Source organism: Cydia amplana, chromosome 2 (assembly GCF_948474715.1).
Source record: "Cydia amplana chromosome 2, ilCydAmpl1.1, whole genome shotgun sequence".
NCBI classification, from domain to species: Eukaryota; Metazoa; Arthropoda; class Insecta; order Lepidoptera; family Tortricidae; genus Cydia; species Cydia amplana.
The window spans coordinates 21,430,585-21,453,648 of record NC_086070.1 but is presented as its reverse complement, the minus strand read 5'-3'; the positions used below and the strand labels follow the sequence as shown (position 1 = coordinate 21,453,648).

At 37.6% G+C, this 23,064-nt stretch overlaps 2 protein-coding genes across 3 annotated transcripts in view; one reads left to right on the top strand and one right to left on the bottom strand.

Moving 5' to 3' along the window:
• Window positions 1-663: 663 nt before the first annotated feature.
• Window positions 664-23,064, bottom strand: part of LOC134660037 (homer protein homolog 2) — a 36,721-nt gene continuing 14,320 nt past the window's right edge. For both annotated transcript variants that reach the window (XM_063515748.1, XM_063515740.1), the window contains exons 7-11: window positions 3,976-4,142; window positions 3,207-3,322; window positions 2,441-2,557; window positions 1,557-1,652; window positions 664-872 (exon numbers count right to left, since the gene is read on the bottom strand). In XM_063515748.1, coding sequence (XP_063371818.1) covers window positions 1,611-1,652; window positions 2,441-2,557; window positions 3,207-3,322; window positions 3,976-4,142 — 442 coding nt within the window. In that variant the 3' untranslated portion in view covers window positions 664-872; window positions 1,557-1,610. The remainder of the gene's footprint in view (window positions 873-1,556; window positions 1,653-2,440; window positions 2,558-3,206; window positions 3,323-3,975; window positions 4,143-23,064) is intronic.
• Window positions 15,683-22,798, top strand: LOC134660130 (cuticle protein 7-like). The gene is made up of 4 exons (XM_063515843.1): window positions 15,683-15,801; window positions 21,022-21,183; window positions 21,792-21,888; window positions 22,546-22,798. The coding sequence occupies exons 1-4, from the start codon at window positions 15,787-15,789 to the stop codon at window positions 22,776-22,778; spliced, it is 507 nt and encodes a 168-aa protein (XP_063371913.1). The 5' UTR covers window positions 15,683-15,786; the 3' UTR covers window positions 22,779-22,798.

Below are 23,064 nucleotides of genomic sequence, written 5' to 3'. Positions count from 1 at the left end.
CATATAAACGCAAATCATTTTTGATGTATGGCGTGTCCGCCCTGTGATAACAGTTAATGCTAATACAGTGCATGTGCACTTTCGATGGTTATGGGATGACAGCATTTATATCTACCCATACAATCCGAAAAGCAAGTTATGGTTGAAAATTTACATTTGTTTGTGAAACATTATGCAGTGATAAAAACGAGTGACATTTGTGATGCGCGGATGTCATGATCTAAAACTAAAAAGTGATGTTAAAACGATAGTGTTTAGCGATCTCAATGTTGCAACGATACAAAAATTATAGTCGTCGAAACGAACTATATAGCCTTGTTTAAGTGACAAGGAAAAATACGTTTTGCTCAGCCGGCCTTATGATCCCGTGACCTCATCAGGATGCAATAGTTTTTGGCTCAAACAATTTAAACGAATTCTAACTGAAGAAACTGAAGTACGTATTATTAAGTGTTACATTTTATTTAAACTAAAACATAACACTTTGTAATTTCAGTACTTCCTGACTATATGCCAAAGATCACCGCTCTCGATCATGGCCCTTTTCATGCAAAGGGGATCGACCCGGCCTACACGCACGCACCTTTTACAGACTTCACAGGTGTATGGTTTCCTGGTAGACTGGTAGAAGCGCCCGCCCGTCGCAGTGGATGTCCGCCTCAATCCAGTCGCAGATTAGACCGTGAACACTGAGACCACCTCACGTAACGATAATGAAGAATACAGGTAGGAAATTAAAAGAATTCGTGCACCTTGCGAAATACCGAGAACGCTGTTCATTTGTTCGTCTTCACCGTGACGTAGCTCGGCTCCTCCCCCTCCCTCCCATCCCGCCCCTCCCGCGCGCGCAGCAGCAGCGGCAGCCGCCGGTCCTGCACACAAATAATAGGCTTGTGTAAGAGCGGTTTCGCACTACGTCCGATCCGAATCCGATCCGAACACGTGAAAATATGGGTCTAGAAAACTCGGATCGAATTCGGATATTCGCTTACGCACTAGTCCTATCCGAACCCGTGAAAATATGTCTAACTCAGACCGAATTCGGATATTCGCTTACGCACTAGTCCTATCCGAACCCGTGAAAATATGTCTAACTCAGACCGAATTCGGATATTCGATTACGCACTAGTCCTATCCGCATAGCCCGCCCGCCCCGCTGCCCCTCTGCTAGTACACAGCTCGGCTTCAACTCGGACGCAGTGCGCGAGCGTTCATACAAATAATACTAAGGCTACTTCGGTCCGTCAAAAATCTTCTCCGGAATAGAGATTCTAGAATGACGGAAAGAAATCGGATGACGGATATCGGATGTAGTGCGTAAGTTACTATAGAAATAGTTCTACGGCTACAACGGACCATATTTTCACGGGTTCGGATCGGATTCGGATCGGACGTAGTGCGAAACCGCCCTAAGTCAGAATTTAAGAAAAAGTCACAAATGAAAATTATTGTTTGTACCTTTTTGGTGCTTTGGGTCTGTTTTCAACTTTTAGATAGCAGTATCACTGTGGCTGTGTTGCGTACTGTTTATTTTTATCCATTTCATGAACACTTACCGGTGGCTTGACAACGGACGCGTATATAGGAGGCGGCTGAATGGAGGCCGCGTCTCATGTTTGCAGCGCCGTGTTAATCTCGCGGTGGATCGTCGACTGAAAAGAAATAATAAAAATATTAAGACATTCTCATGAGAAAAAAACAGCTCGTCAACTTCAGTCATATACTCTTCAATAAAAACAGTTTCATTAATCAAGTACAAGTAAAATAGAAATTATGTTGCTCTTAATCATTCCCAGTTCCGATGTTCCAGTTTCCGATGGAACTAGGTTGGAATGGCTGTAATAGAACCAGAGATTTTCGTATGCATCTACAAAACTATAGTTCGCGAACAAGGTCCGTTGATTCGGAGGCTGAGATAGCAATACTCAATACTCAATATCTTTATTGCAAATAAGGAAGAGTCCATGCAGTAGTGGATACACAGTATCAGACCAATTTAAACAGAACATGTCAAAAATATGGATAATAAATAACAAATAATTAAAATTGACGACGTTATACAGATTAATACAAGACATCAGAAAATTCTACAAATAATAATAACAGTCTAAAACAATTAAAATTTAAAGTAAAGGAGTGTGTCCAAGGTCTATGTTAATCATCAAATATCTTACCAAAGTATTCGTCCAAGTTATAGAATGGTCTACTTCTAATCATACAAGAGAGGTCTAATCATACAAGAGAATGCGCGAGGGTGTGTGTATGAGGTGTAAGTGGACCTTTATTTGGCTTCCTTGGATCCCGTGTGTAGCGTTTAGCGTACCATTAACCACGAAATATTTGCTGCAATACAAGAGCTAGAAGGCTACATGGTGATGCCATAGCAACTCGTAATAAACTACTAATAAAAACAACAGATTAAGAATTCCTTCCGACATACCAGTTCCTCGAGCTGACGGGCCAGCTGGTCGTTGAGCGCCTGGATGACCTGCCGCTGTCCGTCCTGGGCGGCTAGGGCTAGCTCCAGCTGGCTTTGAGCTAGTTTCGCTTCGGCGTCCTGAAACATCGATCCATACAGATAAAATACAGTTATGAAGACAATTATGATGATAGCGGAAGGTGCCTTAATAGTTTTTATCAGGTTAATTATTTAGTTCTGATTTAAACTTTCACGATTTTTACACATTATTAAATTATACAACGGGACTTAATCGCGTATCTAAGTTTTAAGATTTACCTCCGACGTTTCGAGGACGGCGTTGTCCCCGTGGTCTCGGAGAAGACTGGCTTAAGTTGACTCGCGCGGTTAGACGATGCTGATGTCAACTTAAGCCAGTCTTCCCCGAGACCACGGGGACAACGCCGTCCTCGAAACGTCGGAGGTAAATCTTAAAACTTAGATACGCGATTAAGTCCCGTTGTATAATTTAATAATTATTTAGTTATTCATAAGTTCCAAGAAACTGAGATGGTCACAATGATCGGCAGTCTAACTCCTTTAATAAGTTGTGCGCATAAGTTGTGCATTTTGAATAACTCGACTGCTTAGATCTGCTACTGACTTTATACGAGCCAGGGTTTGAAACCAAGGCCTACTACGGCGGTTTAAAAGCCCCTTTCTTTGGCTTTCTTCGCGTCGATGCCTTAAATGCAAGTCCTCCAGCTTCATAGGATTCAACTAGGTTAGGCTGTTAACGGATGAGTACCTGTTCACTCTTCCGTGACTTGGTGAACTGTGCCAGCTCCTCGTTCTTCTGGGCCAGCTCCGCCTCGAGCTGCGCCACGCGCTGCCGCAGCTGCTCGGCTTCGCTCGCGTCGTTGCCTGAAACGATTGCATAACCAATCAGATTTCATATTTACATAAATCGAAAGATACATGCCCCCTATGCCGCCGGCAGACCAGCGCTCACTTTCGGGTTAGCATTATGCTGAGGCGAGACCATTTCGTGGTAAACTATAATTTCTGTTTAAAATATACTTTTTGTAATACAAACGTTATTATTAAATGTAGTTTAGTTTGCCATGAATAAACGAATTCTTATTCTTAAAAAAACGAATTCTATAACGCTTATGAAAGAAATAACTAAAACGGAACATAAAAAACATCGAATTTGCTAACAGGAATGAAGAAATGATAGATGTGAATGTTAGACCTCGTAAAATCCACCTCGTCCTTTCCTCACATATTTCACGCAGTATCACGAAGATAATGGACAGAAAAAGCCTATGCCGTGTTCAGAAAAAACTTGCAAAACTAGTCAAGTAGAGCCAATCAACAATATTTTGGAGTGGCCATAGATAGTCCTAACGGTCCCTTACAAGATTGACTAGCAAAGGCTTACGACAACCTCCTAACAAGGGTTCCATTTCCTCCCATGATGCATTTAAAGTAGGTGATTATCTCGAGAACAATTCTGCTTCAACAGCGACGCAAAGGGCTCACGATCGGGCTGGTGTCAATGACAAAAGACTAACCTTTCCCAGCGAAGTGTCTGGCGCGGGCCACCTCCTCCCGGTACTGGTGCAGCTGTCTCTTCCATTCGTCCACGTTGGCGGTGCTCTCCTGCAGGGCGGCTGTTAGGCGCAGGTTGTTGCTCTTCAGTGTTGCCAGCTCGACCTCCCATTTTTTGGCGTTCGCTGAGCTGTGGACAAGAAATATCAACGTTAATAAATGATGTAAATTGTAAGGTATTAGCCAAGATTTCTAGATTAAACTTTCATCCTTCTAAAGCAATAAAACACACACCTAATGCACGGAATAAACTAGTTCCGAGTGAATACGTTTGAACACTTTGAACTTCAACATTTTAGCGTATAATTTCAATTCCGCAACTTCGATAAATCTTAGCTAAAATCTCATAAGTTAGGAGTGTTAGAACCCGCTCCAGCACTATGTATGCGAAAGAAATCACATTATGTAGGTACAGTCAACAACAGAGAATAATTTCATGGATGTTAGAATAAGGGCTCATTTAGACGATGCAAGAATTCGCATGCTAGTTTCATGCGGGTTTTGATCAATCGGTTGAATTGGACGTAACCAACAGTCCGCAATGTAACTAAACTCGCATGCGAGTTCGCGCGCCGTCTAAATCGGCCCTTAGAACCCATGACCACCTACACTAAGCAACCACAGTTTCAATCGTACCTACCTATTACATAATCCACAATGAAACACACGCAGGCATCTCGGAAACTTCATGCGTTTCGCTAATAAAACATAAGCCTATAGCAATTAAGATATATGTAAGATCTATTTCATCGATTGGGCCATAGCATATCACACTAGCTAACATCATACTGGGTCTTATTGTTCATAATGTGACTTTAACGTGCGCAGAATAGAGTTCAAACTTGTGTTGTCAAGATAAGGTAAGTAAGACTTTTGTGAAGTAACGGAGAAGATTAGAGATCTTGGTGATCCGCACTGGTTGCTCCGAACGTAACGAGCTACCAATTATGCGAACAGCGGCATCATAACTTTGTGTAATTGGAAATATTGTTTAATGCTCACAAACGGCCTAGATTTGGAAATATTTTTACACAAGTGTGTGAAATGATTTCTGAATTTAATTTAATTGCGTCCTATTTTATATTCTCCGCTATTTTTACGCGTTATTTTAGGTAAACGGGCCCAAATCGCGTAATTATGTTTGATTTACTTCGCTCCCTCCGTTTTGGACGTGACTGTACGCTAATGGGCCCGAGGTTGATTCAGGAGGGGTGTCAGGGCGGGGTACATACATTAAATATAATTATACGCGATTAGGTTCCGTTTACTCAACCTTAAGGACTAAGGTTGGTTGTAAGAATTAAGGTTGCTTATAAACGTAGGCAAGTCTTGGCTGTCATTTCGTGGAAAAGTAAACTTTGAGGAAAGAAAACTCTATAACAAACCACAAGTGAATTTACAGCTCTAGTTACACCGCATCGCGCTCGCATAAATAAATATCGAATTAGCTTGAAGTTATTAGTTGCATTTTGATGGTGACATACAACCATCCCCCTTGCACAAAATATTTCTAACGTACTATTTGAAAAAGTATATAAGAGTGAGAGAGAGACGAATATCTTACGTCAATTAGCATACTTGAACTGAGGATATCTACAGCGCGATCCGCTTTTGGTATATGTACTAAGTATAGACGTTTAGTGATGGACGTGAAGATCGGATCGTTTCCCGATCCGATTTAGATCGTTCGTTGCGCAAGTGATATGTGTAGATCTCTATGCATTAGAATTACATACATAATGTTTCTGTTCTTATAAACAAAAAACCGGACATGGGAACTTTAGCGAATGTGAAAAAATATATATCCGGTCATAAGATTAGCAGTCGTACTGGGGTCACCCATGGGAAGATTCTACCCCTAGAAGACATAATCGTGGTTCATAAACATGAAGAATCAAAAACGTAAGCACTATTCCGCGTGCGTATTATTAAGTAGGTATAGGCCCTACGGTAGCCGACTTTAAATAAGTACCTACAGTAATTTTGTTAGGCACAAAAAACTTGGTGTATGTTTTAAATGAAAATAATTCGGATAATACTTTCACTTTCTTTCGTATTATTCGCTCGTACCTAAGATTAGTAACGTCCAAACTACCGATACTGAGCCGATTTTAATAAATAGATTACAATTCACCTTTATGGCGCCGGTGACATGGGCTACAACAATCTTACCAACTCCCAAATAGGAGAAGTTTTGTTGTTGAAAATCAGGTATACGTACCTCTGCTGTACAAAATCACCTTAACAAAGTCCTACTAAATCTTGCAGCGGGCACGCATAACACGGGGAAATATTAACAGGCTAGTTTCCGGCACGGCATTCATCTTTTAGCAGTTTACATACTAACCGACCGTACCATATTCATACTTACGGAAACATTCAAAAAGCATGCGAACGCATTGCAAAAGGTGAACCAGCATACGAGTGATATCCTATAATGAAGATCTTACGGACCGCGATCTCAATTTATATTAGGGATGAAGTTGACTGAAGCAACGTGTTTCGTGAATTGCCTTAATTATTAAGCAAATACAGCTGTAATAATTAGGTGCGCTCGTCAATCATTGTGTTTAGTGTTGTGCAAGAAAGCGTTATTAGAAAAAGCATATACTTAATACTTCGTTACAAAAGGAAATAATGTAAGTTATAGCACTGATATAGGTTAACCATTTTCTACTCAAGTAAAAGTTAATTATTAGGGTTTTTGAACTCGACGAGTCGCTTCCTTTTCATGATAGAAGTGCCCTTGTATTCAAAAGCGCTAAGCGAACAGTATTGCTGACTGTACATACATATACAATTTGACACATTGATACCGCAGTATTATTACCTTACAGCGACAAATTGCTATTTAGAGCTGTACATTTTGCTACTTCCTTGAACACGTGCGTATACCTTTATAAACCCCCAAGTCAGTATAGTCCCTGTCATGCTATTCTAGGATTTATACATCAAAGTATAAGCGCTATAATGACGTGTGAAATACAAATGGGTTTAAGTCATTTTGACGGGGCATGTTATCTTATTTACAATTGTAATACAGCCACCGATAATATGAAATATAGCTAGTTATTACACCGAAAAAAATATTTTTCTACAATACTACCAGAACGTACAGTAGTTAAAAATATAGTTATACCTACTAAAATCCGGTACTAATAACAAAAAATGTTGTATCGTGTAAAACTTGCTTTTTAAACATCACTGTTTAGTTCTAGTTAAATGCAATTTAGTACTGCTTACAATTTCGTTGTATATGTAAAGATGCAAGTGTTGTAAATATTAAACGTATGTGTCGTTTAATATATGCATCGTAACACTAACTATTGATATGTAAAAGTAAAGATACGAGTGTACACGTTACAAGTATTTTGTTATGGTTACTATACTGCATTGTATTCTGAACGAATCAAACAGTCGCGCCAACACCACGGTGTTGCGCGGGTGGCGGGGGACGGGGAAAGGAATTGCGCAACAGCCATTGCGCCAGCGTTGTGTGTGGTGACGGTCGATGTTTTTGTTTTTATTTACGTACGTGATCCTGTCTTTTATGGTAAACTGCTGTAACTTGCTAGTATAAGTGTGGTTATTGTCTATTTTGTACCTACTAAACATAAAATTTGTGAACATGGACGAAGACGTAAGAAATCTCCTAATAACGTGGAGCCTCGAAGAGTATACGGTAATTTTCAAAAGTAAGTAAAAAGCTGATGTTATGGCCGAAATTAAATATCGCCTGTATTCATTATTAATAAATATTTATGAATGCTTTGTATAAATAACTTAGTTTGTGTTTGATACCTACATAATTATTTCGCGTGACGACATATTTACTGTAACAAAATGGCGTCCTTTGATGGCTATGCATTTTATCCATGTCATTTATCGACGGCAGTGATATTATAACTCATGTACTTATTCATAAAATAAGTAGCTTGAGCAGTTCTTTTGTCTTCCCTAACTAGGTTGTTTAACAATTAACCAAACAACAAGTACTTATCTGAAAAAAGTGACCTCTATAGAACATATTTACCAGTGTTGCCAGAGCGCTTCCAGCTTATGTACGTTCGTACGTCAAAAAAGGCACGATTTGGGTAATAAAAGAACGATAATTTTTTTTTGGGAAAAATTTCTTACAAAAACAATATTTAGAGTCTGGGGGCCTACCGCGAAAACCGAAATTCGCAAATTGCGGGAATCTTTCTCTTTTACTCCAAAGAAGGCGTAATTAGCACCAGGGTTTGCCTACATTTTGCTATCATTTTGCGATTGCAATTTGCAATAAAGAAAAGAACTAAGTATTTTGTACGAAATACAACTCATTTGTTTTAAGTATTTCTCTTAGTAAATAAATTTTAACATAAACAATGTTAAATTGATATACATGAAAAATTTATGGCCGACCGCCGCCGACCGAATGTTGACTATCTGAGTTTTGTTAAGACACAACTGCCGACTGCAACTGCTACTTGTAAGTACGTAAGTTTGTTTGGACGTATATTGTTTATAAGTCATTATAGACAATATACATCCGTTATAGTACATGGTACTTTTTTATGTTGGCCATTATTTTCAGATTACAAATTTTGCCCAGAATGAACCAACATACCGAAAAAAAAATTGAATAACAATCGTACTTCAAAAGGTACGAATTTAGTACGATGTACGCTGTCTACAAAAAAGGTACGCAAGAGTCCAAAAATAGTACGCAAAACCGTACTAAAAGGTACGATCTGGCAACACTGATATTTACTTATTTCCGGCCTATTTCAAGCCCAATTATATGAATGAGCAACATAAAGGCTCCGTCACACAGGCGCGTTTTGCGAGCGGGGCGCGATGAGAGCGGCGCGCGCGGCGCCAGCGCCGCACCCGCGTCCCGCCCGCATCGCGCCTTGAGACGCCGGCACAACGCGCGCGTCTCGCCAACGCCACGCTCGCGGCCCGCCAGCGCCGCGCTCACAACCCAAACCGTTCGCAACGCGCGCTGTGTTGTGTCATTGTGTGTGACTGCGCGGGCGTGATCAAAGCGGGGGAAGCGCGCGGCGCGCCAGCGGGGCGCTGCGGCCACGCGCACGCTCGCGTCGCGCCCCGCTGACACCCCGCCAGCAAAACGCGCCTGTGTGACGGAGCCTTAAGTACGCGAATTTCTAATAGCGTATTGAACCGGCGGTGTCCTTAACTCATAAAAAAATAAAATTCACGTCCTTCTACCAACAAAACTTGTTTGCGACTGTATACATAGACTGTATATATAGACTCTATATGTATAACCTATGTATGTTTTATTAACGTGTTATTACTAACTTACTCTTCTAATTTTAAAGCTTAAAATCATGTGAATAATATTGGTACATTAGGTACCTACATACTGATACATACTTACCTCGCAATTGCATCCGCAAAACCGGAGCAGTTGCACATTAGGGTTGACGCATATATACGTATTTACTAAGTCAAATACAAAAACTATGTTTTAAATTAATTATTTAAGATCTGTTTGCGTGTGATTAAGCTAAATAAGGTATTTATATCCTTATGCTATACCCACATCATTACGTTATAAGTTATAAGCAGGTAATCATTATTTTGAACTTCAAATTAAGAGTAAACAAATTGCGATCAAATAAACAAAAATTTAAAGAAGTCATTTAATAATTTACTTTCCAGAGACACAAATTTAACTTTAAAATTTAAAAAATAGTGGCTATGTTATCATGAGTCATGATGATGATTCATGACATATGAACGCTAACCTTTACATTCAACTGTCATTTGCTACGGTTTTGCGGACTCGATTGCGAGGTATAAATCGACAATGTCACTACTTAGGCTAGGGCTGCATTATCGAAATTGGAAGGTTCGGGGTTGCATCTCTTTTAACAGTGCGAAAACACATGTAAAACATACCTTTTTTGACTTTATGTGCAGTTACTGTTTTTATTTCAGAAAACAAAATATCTGTAGACAGTCTGAATTTACTGGATGGCAGCATGATACAGGAATTGTTTCCGACTATTGGTGACAGAGCCATATTTAAAAATAATTTTGAAAATTGGAAATCACTTGCTCTTGGACAGGTGAGCTAACTTAATACCTTTATTAAAACATAAAAAACATACTATAGTTACCTAAAATGTTAGCAATATTTTACTTTAAATTCTGCTGCCATCAACTAGAGGGTTTCTGTAGCTCAGATCACAGAGGTGCGGGTTCGAGTCTCGCCAAAGGCACAATTTTTTCTACTTGTCATTACTTCTAAATTTTTTTGTTGTAATGTACCTGTATTATTTTTAATTAGAAATGTAGTATATTTCATCTAACTAGAAATATGGCCAACACACACATCAGTTAATCATGCTATTACTTCTTTTAAATATGATGCTGATGATGAGAGCGGTGGTGGCCGAGTGGATATGACGCCTGAGGTCGCGGGTTCAAATCCTGGCTCGTACCAATTAGTTATTATTATTAATAATCACCAACTTTGTCTATACAATGCATCACCTTAACAAAAACTTATTTTGTTGTTTGTTTTTAGGAGCAAATGCAGAAGAAGCCGATAATATTCATGCATTATTTACGCTGACGCTACTAGTTGGTCAACCTCTGCATAAGTAACCAAAAAAAAAGAGCTGGAGGCCTTCAAAACAGGAGTCTAAGGATCATAAGGATGGGTTTATCACCCATGTTACCAGACACATGGACTTAAACGACACCATCAAACAAAGAAGAGAAAAATATCTACAGTATGGTATTACTTTCCAACCTTCAATATTTATTGTAGGAGAAAATTTACAAAAAATTGAGCAGTATTTTGTTGTTGTGGATAATACATTTTACACTGTCCATACCATTATGCAAGCAGTTGATGTTTGTTTCAAAGCTTTCCAAGCACTGAATTGTACATATCCGGTTGAAAGCGAGCTTGTTTGGCTGTTTATACAGAGAGGGTTTTATAAAATAAGAACATCTTATGACAAAGAATTTGTTTCGGTTAACTCATTACTTACTTGCTGATTTACATTTACTTGAGTAAATATGCCTTAGTGCTTTATATGCAAATTGGTCATTTCGTCTATAAAAGACTTATGCCATCACTTCAAATACATTCATGGTAATCATAGTTTTGATTATTATGAGTGCGCTGAGGAAGGGTGTAATAGAAAATATTATTTAATTAATTCATTTAAAAAGCATTTAAAAATCCATACCTCAATTAGTGATGATGCAGAATACCTTAACGCACAACAAAATGTAAACAACTTTAATTCTGATAATCTGATTCAGCATAATAATTGTAACGAAGCAATTTCTGAGTTTTCTGATTTGTCAACAGCTCACAATTCAGGCATTGCCCAAACGGCGATAGATTTCGAGAGTTCTGTGCTTAAATTCACAGCTAATTTACATGCCAATACTTTGATCCCCAGAAATGTAGTTCAACATGTCACTGAAAATATGAATACCTTGGTCTCAGACTCGGTAATAAAACCGCTTCAAAATATGTTGTCGCAGTGTTTATCTCAAAGCAGATCTTGTCAGTAGAAAAAGGCGGCAAATTTGAAAAATGTAGGCGCGAAGGGATATCGTCCCATAGAAAATTTGATTTTCGCGCCTTTTTTTACTGACAAGATTTGCTTGACCAGCTATATCTTTCACATTCATAAATGTTTTTTGTTATATATGTACAGTCAACTAGAAAAAGATGTATCTTAATTTTCAACTTATTGCTTTGGAATAATGTCCAAAAGTGGATACATCTTTTTGTAGTTGACTGTACCTAGTATCAGAGAGAATAAAGACAGTGAAATTTCACGAAAAAGTCCTAGCGAACTTGCATAGGACGTTATTTTGCTATCCGGCATTATGACACTAGGTGCCGCCATTTTTGGGTTATTCCAACAAAGTACAAATTTTACACTTGACATAGGGTGAGTTCGTTTAATCAAATGATTATTAAGTCACAATTAAAACAATACAGATTGTTAATCAGTCCAGTAATGATTGTTAGAAGATTCCTTTTTTTTATACAATATGCAAGGAAAGGGTCTAGCAGGCTAAGCTAGCAAGACTGCCACCCACGAGGGATTCGGTTATACTTTTAGGTGGAGTAGTATAATTAGCCTTCGATTTTCTTTTGTTTCAGATTTATTCACGATTTTGTTACGTATTGAGGAGGATATAATAGGGTTAATAATGCATATTTTTACAGACCATCATTTCCTTAAAGTTGTAAAAAAAAACCGTTTATTTCGGTAATTTTTTTTGCCACTTATAGAGACAACTACTAAATTACGTAATATATTCAAAAATATTTTCAAATAGCATGCGTCATGTCAAAAAAAAACATTTACTATATCATAACAATAGAGTAAGTATAATACATTAGTAGGTAAGGCCATTGATTAATGACATATGTTATATTATACAGAGTATTAGTCCGACGTCTAACCATTGAACGAGGTAATTACTTAGGTCATACTCAGCAACTTTTGCTATGGACCAACACCGAAATCTCAAAACATTTTGGCCTCCCCATACAAAATGTCTACTTCCGACTCGTCACCAAAAATTTTTTTTGAGATTTGGTTGGCCATACAGTAAAAGCTGCTCAGTATGGGCTATGTAATCTGTATACAAATATGAAAACACTGTTTGTGACATATGTCATTAATAAATGTCAATGATTTATTTTATAATGAACAAAAGACGATGTTATACCTACTTACCCGCTCATTTGCTACTACTATATTGATATGATATGATGTAAAAATATTAATTATTAACCCCATTATATCCTCTTCCTTACGATATTTAATATGGTTTCACTCGCAGGCTTGGTTGAGCTTTGAGCTAAAATAAAAGTTTACCCTTGATTTTTTTAACAAAATCGTGAATAAATCTGATTCAAAAGAAAATCGAAGGCTAATATTAGGCATACACAGTGTTCTCAGGTGCAGCCACTACTCCACTTAAAAGTATAACCAAATCCCTCGTGGGGGGGGGGGGGCAGTCTTAGCCTAGCCTGCTAGACCCTTTAATTCATACTGTTCTTGATATACTTAAAATAATTTGAAGATGCTTTATAATTATCATTCATTATTTAGTAAACCAATAATAAAGCGTTTGATTTTATTTCTCGTATTATTTTACTTTTAAATTGTCTACCATTTGTAAAACACGTAATTAAGTTTAAAGAGCGAAATGCTGTTCTCTTTTTAAGAATTTCGTGACTGAGAGATACTTTACACATGTCTATTAAATTTAATAGCCAAACAATGTATATTTTACATCTGTATGTGTATAGGTAATATTAGACCACCTACTCATAATCATAAAAAAAGACAGCAGCATTTTTGGTAGTTTTAGCCTGGGTTTTTTTTATACTGCGTGTACTAATACTAAAGACTTGTGTTCATACTCTATACTCGGCGCGGCGAGTTTATTTATTGCAAAAGTTGTCACGTGATAGATACCATCAGCAACAAAGTTAATTTACCATTTGTCAATCCTATTGCATTGGCATAAGGTTGACCAATGGTCTGTTAGGGGTGTTGTTTATAGTTTATACTATTAGATGTGCCAAATTTTTGATACCGGTTACTCAAAACAACTTTTATAATATAACAGTGGCTGAGTGAAGTATGAACACAATTTTTTGTTAGGCACACGCTTATAATGATCTATATTTACAAGAAGAGCTGTGTACTGGTTATATATTGTTCACGTAACCAGAACCCACTGTGCTGAAGGGACTTCTAAACGGGCCATATTTTGGCTGCAATATGTGGCCGGCAACTATTAGTGTCCCACTCTAACATGTGAGTAAGAGGACACCAATAGTTGCCGGCCACATATTGCAGTGAACATATGGCCCGTTTAGAAGCCCCATTAGCACAGTGCGTTCTGGTAACGTGAACAATATAAAACCAGTACACCGCACAAATCGTTTAGTTCCATATACTAAATGCCTTGTTATAACAACACAACAGGCATGTATATGTTACTGTATTATTTAGTTACCATTACAATCCGTCTTATACCTACTACCAGTGTGGTCGTAACGTGAACAATATAAAACCAGTACACCGCACAAATCGTTCAGTTACATATACTAAATGTCTTGTTATAACAACAGGACAGGAACGTATATGTTACTGTATTATATAGTAACCATTAACAGACCGGCTAGTTGGGTTTACTAAAAGTCTTATACCCACTACTAGGGTGGATGGGTATACATTACATTTCTGCACTTTATGAATTACTATACGCTTCATAGAATTAACAAATTTAATTTAACCAGAATGGTCTGGTTATGTTTACAAAGTGTCCTGTCGTCACATATACAACAAGACAATATAGTACAGCTAACCAGATTCTGGTTACCAGTACCAGGTTTTTTTTTCAGTGTAAACATTACTGTATATCTAATTCACTATCATGCTAACTAATTACATATTTTTGCAACATGCAACTTTATTTATATACCAAAAAGATATGATGAACGTCGACATTGTGATTGCGTATTCAGTATACTTATGCTGTAAATATTACATGTTGTTTTGTTTTCACTTTAATTATAATAATTACAGAAAATAATAACAGCAGATATTTCACCGGACTGAGAATTGTCGCCTGACTGACAATTTTCTGTCTCACGCGGATTGGTGCATGCGAAATGAAGTGTAAAAAAAAATCATGTGCACCTATCACCAAGACAATAGTCAAGGTCTTATCAAAACCAGTTCAAAACCATTACAAATTCTTAAACCAGAATCGACCTCGAGATGTTTTCATGTAAATCCGAATCCATAATATGAGATACGCACAATCATTCGTTCAATATATTACTCCTATTCCGCCGGGCGGTAAAAACCCCGATACACATATGATATGCGCACGTTTCGCTAAACTACCTCAAATTTAAGAGCTCTCTTAAGACCCTCTTACACATTTACGGCCAGATATAAAGTCTCGTAGACACATTAACAATTTATCGCCGAATCTGTTTACCGTCGCGTGTTAAACTGACAGATGCGAATATAGCAATAGACTAGAATTTATTTCCCTCAGGGCAGGTGTGATGATATTTCGATTAGAAAAGTGAGAAATAATTCATATTTGGACTTTTTCTAAACTGATCTAAAGGGGCCCACTGATTAACAGCTGATTAATGCTTAATATTTTTAGAAGTTTCATGCAAAATTTCAGCGGATCTAGAATATCCGATAAATGCAAGGGTAAATGCCGATCCCCCATTAAGTACTCGTAAGAAACTTTAAATGAAACTAAACTAAACTAAATTAGTATTAAGTGTTACCATAGTTGTATTGATTTTTTGGAACGAGTAGGTAACATCCATGAACGCCTAGAATCCCTCACATACTAGATTATCCTGCAAAATCGCTCTTGTGTCCATAACAACAAGGTGCAAAAAGCAACGTCAAAGTTTTGGCACTTAACGAACCGATCGGTCATCTCTGACCGTATATTGCCATTGCTTAATTACCGCAGAAGAGTTAAATGCTCTGGAGGACCAGTGAAAATCTGCTCTAGGAATCGCATAGATATTACGGTTCTAGAGGCCCCCTTATATTGGTGCTACCACGCGTTCCAATCGCCTGTGCTCGGTATAGCAATGAATACACTACGTACTAGTGGGGGACCTGAGAAGGGGCAGAATTAACTATTTCTTGGATATAAGTTGATCGTGTACCGAATAATTTACATTTCGCTATATCACGCGAGGACTGACTAGAGAAACAAAAATGGAAATTTCAATTGTGAGTAAAAAAACAGTTTTTCGGTGGTGGTGTTATGTGTTATTCAAACATTTTTATGTCTTAGAAACGTATATATTTTATATGTATTGAGAGTGGTAAATGAGTGATACAAAACAGTTATTAAGTGCATATATATGATATGTAGTATTGTCCTAATATGCCTAATACGAACCGTTCCTTGTCTCTGTTACCATGGTTATGGTTATGTCTCCTGAGTCACTATTTAAATTACTGTTCTTATAAGCCCAGGAGGTGAGGTTAGCAATACGTGAGACAACATTTTATTTACAACACAATATGTTACGGATGTCTCCTGGCTTACGAGACAGGATAACAAGATAGTTAAATCATGCAGTGTCAATTTACGAGTACATTATTTTAGTGTTTACAAATCCGGTCCTATACATATTCAATCACAAATTCAGTGAAAATTTAGGTAAATATGTATATTACTTACACATGTTTCAAATTGATTTCTTACGTTTTGTAAAAATGAAAATTATAACCGAATAAGAGGAGCTTTGTCATCAAGGCAGGGGAAGATTTTTCAAAGTTGAAGAATAAATAAATAAATAAATAAATAAATATTATAGGACATTATTACACAAATTGACTAAGCCCCACGGTAAGCTCAAGAAAGCTTGTGTTGTGGGTACTCAGACAACGATATATATAATATACAAATACTTAAATACATAGAAAACAACCATGACTCAGGAACAAATATCTGTGCTCGTCGCACAAATAAATGCCCTTACTGGGATTCGAACCCAGGACCGCGGCTTCACAGGCAGGGTCACTACCCACTAGGCCAGACCGGTCGTCAAAACGCAGACCTTCAGAGTGACTATATTAAATATATTACGAAGGTGGTATACTATACCACTGGTACTGTAGGATCTAAAATGATTCCTGAACAAAACACGGCCGAAACAAAACGACATTCGCAAAAAAATCAAAAGTGAGTGAAAACCCATTTCTTTCCGTGACGACACGCGACGTTCCGATTGCCTGTCTCCATCGCTGTCCCCAAATTGAACTCTACCGTTTACGACATAAGACCGCTATTGTAACAATAAAGTTGAACAAGATACGAGTTAATGGAAGTCGGTGGTAGATTAGATACCGCAGTAAAGTATAGGAAATGTAATAAATATCTGTGTTTCGTGTCAGTTTTGCTCGCAGTGCGTCGCTCGAGTCAGCACAATTGGAAGTGATTTATTACGTAGTGTTATTTAGGGTTTATGAAGGGTAAATAAGAATAGTAAATGGACCGATTTATACTGTTATTCGTTTAGTCTTCAGATTTGGATTAGGGGTGGACGCAGAGAGTTTCCTAATCTGTAAAATGTAAGCGCAATCAAAATCCACAACAAAGAAAACGTTCAGAGTAAGAATAAGAAACATAAATAAAAACAGGGATGTCAACCAATCATAACATATCGTTTCAACTAAACGATATCAATGATTTGATATCGTTAATGCTATTTTGATCTTAAAATTTCAGGCAGTCCTAATCTTACGGTTATTAGGTTTTTGTTTATCTAATAATGTTATTATTTCAAACAAATAATTGCATTGAATTCTAATCGGTACAGTCAAGTGTAAAAATATGGGTGCATACAACACACTCAGAAATATGTCCCTTAGCACTTATGTCAGCGAATTGAGAATTATGGGACATATTTTTGAGTAAGTTGTATGCACCCATGTTTTTACAATTTACTGTATTATACATTTCTTATATAGAGTCAGAAAAGATGATCCCTGATTACGCATCCGAGGTCACTATGTACCACATGTGTTATGTGTACTTGGCGCCGCCGCGTGACATAATCCGGTGTAAATAGCGGTTTACCTGTAATCTCGTGTGCACTAATTGTAATTGGGTTTGCTGCGTTGGATCTCGCCAGAGGCAACACTTTTGTGGTTTCATACAGCTGCCAACTTTTTAAACCATGTCGGTCGTTGAGGGAGACAAGCATAGGGTCCGTCTGATGGTTAGCGGTTAAATTAACAACAACGATAGTAAAAAAATTGTAGTTTTTTTTGACAATAATTGCCATTATTATATTAAATTTTAATTGGTTAGTTTAATGTTTTATGTCGATACCGCCCTCACTTCGTGTGAAACCAATAATTATATTAATAAGTATATTTTATGGCCGGTAGACTCAACCCGTTAATAATAGTTTCACCCGTGGATCATTTATAACGTTGACCGTTTTGTCAAACCGTGTTAACGCACGCGTGACTTAATTTTACTGTAATTGGAGTTTGACGTAGACTACTACGTCAAACCACTAGTTGTACAGTATTAGACACAACCTAATTTTGCCGAACCATAACTGCTTGTTATATTTGGGCGCTACGACGTGAAAGATATTACGGTGACTGTACATAAGATTATGTCAGGCGATGTGTGTGGTCTGTGCGAAGCCTACACAATGGATACAATGTCATATTATACTTACATGGCTGCAGTAATTACGCATAATGTGTATGCGCTTTTATGAGTTTATGCTTTATGGACATACTCATACCAACGTGGGGCTGTCATGATGAAATGTTGCTAAATGTATAACGTGACTTCATTTTACAGTATTTGGAATACAATTTAATGTGTTAATCTTAACAAATTACTTATTTGTTCCAATCACGGAAATATGTCCTAAAAAATCAATCATATCCTGCCGGCTGCGGCTTTGCGGGTAATATAAGAAAATCCATTGTCAGCGCGTCTAACTAATGTGTCGGTAACGTAGTGTTTCGCAGTTTACAAGAAATTACATACAATACGTTTTCGCAAGTTTTGAGAAAAATATTTTTATTTACAATGCGATGTCTGCCATTTGCCCTGGTCTACTTTTTTTATCCAAAACTGAGCACAATTTTCAATAATGGAAATTTAGATCAACTTAATTTTAACCAGGGCAAAAAGTACTTATTACAAAAATATTGTTTGAACTGGGTACTTACCTAAATAATTTTCATTTGTTTTAACACACCTTGTCTAAAGCGCTAGCTTAATACGATGTGTGCACTTACGTGAATATTTGTAGTTAACACTTGTTAATGAAAGTTGTTAAGTGTACTAGTTTATGAATGAAGGAGTCATTATGTACGGTGACGAGAAGCATTGCATGATGAAAGTCTGTGGTGTAACGAAGATGACATGGTGTTTTCGGTTTTGAGTGTGTGGTTGATTAAAATATAGTTAGTAAATGTCAGGGCGAAAACGAAACTGAACATTTTCTCGCCTACACACAAGAGTACCGATCAAAATAAACTCGAATTAATGTTGAATTCGACCGGTTAACACCATTTAAGATATATTACTATAACATATATAATATTCGACAAAATAACTAAAACCGCATTATCTAAAGGCACTATGGTTTTTTGATCTTTCCTGGTCCATTATTGACGTTGTTCCTCTCGTTGTATACAGTTGAGTAAGTACAACTAATAAACTGGAGAATATCGCACGCGAAGGTGAGACTGTCACAATATGTTTACATACGAATGGCGAATTATCTAACTGATTTCTCTGTTTGACAGTTTGTTCTGCATCGATTGCCATCATATTCTTATATTCATACGCGATTTCTATCGAGTCAATAAACGCAGTTGCCGTTATTCATAATAAGTAAAAGAGTAAATGCTCATGAATATTAATAACAACAATAATTTTGTAAGCTGCCCACATGATAATATTAATATTGAATATATTCGTAACAAAGCAATTGTTCGTCTCCTGGGTCACAGAAAAGACTAAAAACAACGAATTGAGTAATCCTTAAAGATGAGGCTAATTTTGCGAAAAGTTTCTTGGTTTAAAAGCATTTATTAGCTCTTTAAAAATGAATATTATAAATATTAGAATCATAAATATTAAAATACATATTGGAAATGACCAATTAAGACATTATACTTAGAAGCAAATGACATTTTAGCAGACAATACATATTGTAGCAACCTATACAAAACATTTATATAAATGGGATACATCGATATGGTTCACTCAAGCAAACGAGCATTTTACATTTACCTATAGGTGTGTATTTACACGCTTATTTATGTGTTATTTCAATCATACTAACACCACCACAACCACCAATTAACACTCCACCACACTGTTTTAATAAACATATTAACAATTCAAATCAGAACCGACAATCGCTGTAAAAAATTAAATACCGTATAAATATCCGTCGAAATGTCCAGGCCAATTATCAATTTCCACATACGCTTCCCTGATCCGTCCACAGGCAAACCAAAATAGAAACACGGATAACCGGCCTTACTGCATTCAAATAAGGTTGATTTTAAGTGATCAAAGTGCCTCTGTTTTACATAGTAAACTTAAGGCGTTTTTACTAGTGGCGGTAACGTTGCGTGTAATGGATCACGTACATACGACGTTCAGACGTCCACGGGCAATTCTGTGCGTTTCCGCGTTAACTGTAATGGCGGTTTGGTGAGGAAGTTCGTTAGTGGTTGCAAATTTGAAATTAGAATTACCTGTGCGTGGACTTAGCGCATGAATATATATATATGAGAATCATAATCGTTTGTTACAGGAATAATGTTTACTTAAGTACTACTCGTAGGGATACTTTCCATTTCGTCATTCGTTCCGACTGTTTTATTTATTGCCTTTTCTTACCATTGATTTTTAAAAGCTTTTCGTGTGATGGTAAGGTGTTTAAAAGAGGGTGCTTTAACAGGGTTTGTTTTATTACGGAACGGATGCATCGACCACGATCGACGAACTGACTGACGTAGGTAACTCAGCAGAAAACTATGAATAAATTTCAAATTCAAATTCAAATTTCAAATATACTTTATTCATGTAGGCCTAGCAACAAGCAATTATGAATAGTAATTAGTAATCAGAGCAATTTAAAAAAAATTGCGGACATACTTACGGTATAAAATACTTTGAAGGAGGCGGCCTTATGACCGTTATAATATGCTCAATGTTACGTTATCAACATAAACATACGGCAACAATAGTACAGTCAGCAGCAGAATTTGCTAAGCGGGCGAGGTGTTCAAAATTATCTTGACGCGACTTTATTGTTAAGAGAATAAGAGCGTGTCAAGGTAATTGTGAACACCTCGCCCGCTTAGCAACTTCTGCTGCTGACTGTATGATCGTCAAACACACGCCTCATTTTTCATAAACTATAATAGTGCTCTCTCTTTCTTTCACAGCGCACCTTACCCCTGCTGCTGCTCGTGGCCTCCACGCTAGCCCAATACGAGGGCTACCACGGCTACGAACACGAAATCGACGCCTACAGCTTCAAGCCGGCGTTGCCGCCCCAGAGCCTAGACGATCATTACCATCATGAAGAGGAGGACATCGACTATCACGTGAGTTTTGTCATGTTAAATGCTGCTCCTCGTGGCCATGCTGGTCCTGTATGATGGCTACGAACACGACATCGACGTGTATACTTAATTCAAGCCAGCGTTGGCCCCAGAGTCTGACTAAACCAAACCATTAAGACGACGTAAGACGTAATCAATTACCATGCAAGTTTTTTTTTACATCGCCTGGATGGGCGAGGCCTGTTCGGTGGCTAGTCACCGTATTCGTGACAAGAGGTGGGCCAAAGGTAATCGAGTAACCATTAATATTAACCTCCATAATCGCGAGCAACGATTAAAAAGACTTTTAATTGATTTTAGTCGATGAGTTCCAGTTAATCTGCATAATTGTATTACGGAAAAGCCAGGGTCATTGAAACCGCATAATTTTCACCATATAAATCGTTGGTTTATTATTAAGATCAGCGGGCTCAGCACGGTTCCATTTTTATCGACTATCACTATGCCCGTCACTTTCGCACTAACATACTTGTTAGAACGTGACAGGCATGGTGACAAACGATAAAAATGCGACCGTGCTACTAGGGCAGGGGCTGAAGAGAGAAACTATACCTAAAAAAATATTTTAGGTAAAAAAATACTTTTTTCAGGCTCATCCGAAGTACGCGTTCGATTACTCCGTGAAGGACCCGCACACCGGAGACGACAAGGAGCACTGGGAGACGCGCGACGGCGACAAAGTTAAAGGTATGACTTGAAATATTCATTCAAAAATATTTTTGTAGTCTATTGTGTTTTTCATTCCATGCCGCCATTTACGGTCGATATCCATTAAGAATTTTGTTTTATTTTTATTCGGCACGAACACCTATTAAAACGATTTATTTCTTGTGGTTATTATTTACCGTCAGCCAGGAGACATCAGTGACACATAAAAATAGTAGATAGGTCAAAAACATTTGGAAAAACTGGTTTCTTTTCAGTGCACATTATGCAAGTTAACGATTTAAGCACATTTTAGTAAGGATTTTAAAAATTTTATCATATAATTAATATGAAGTAAAAGGTTTGAATATGCCTATAAGGATCCAAGAAAGCCGTTTCTTAACTCATACAAAAAAATGACTCCGACGTTCCATAATGTATTGAGCTAATAAGTATCGTAAAGATGAATGTTTGATTCAATTGACCTAAATCCTGTAAAACTATGATTTTAAAAAGTGACCCAAGAGACCAACCATGGTAGCGATTGACTAGAAAACATTCATATTAATTTGTTCGTATGGGTTTCCGTATAATTTTTATTTTACGTATCTATTTAATATGTATTCTTTGAAAGATAATAAATCGTGTCAGAACAGAATTTTCGTCGAAGATTTTAAAGAAAACGATCGTAAATTCCAGGCAGCTACACCCTAACTGAAACCGACGGCACAAAGCGAGTGGTGGAGTACGAGGCGGACGACAAGCACGGCTTCAACGCCGTCGTGCACAAGATCGGCAAACCCGCGGAACACGTGGGACACATCCAGGCGGCCAAGTACGAACCCATTCAGTACCACCACGAGTTCAGTCCGCAGCAGTATGATGATGGCTTCGTGCCTATAGCTGGGTACTCGCATGACTCGCATCATTAGAATTATGAGGATTACGAATAAGTTACTTCGTCAACATTTCAATTGGACTTCCGTGATACTCCATTAGAAATATATTAAAACGGGTCACTCTGCGTAACGAGAAGCTGTTATTGCGTTTTTAACTTATAAAAAGCGAATGACCCGTTTTAATACATTACATTCGTTAATATTAGCTATTTTCCAAGATTGACAACTCTCAATTCTATTCTCAAGCCAGAGCCAGTAGGTTATAGGAGACTTAAATAGCTATTTGTTTTACAAGTTGTTGTTTAACCGCTCGTGCTAA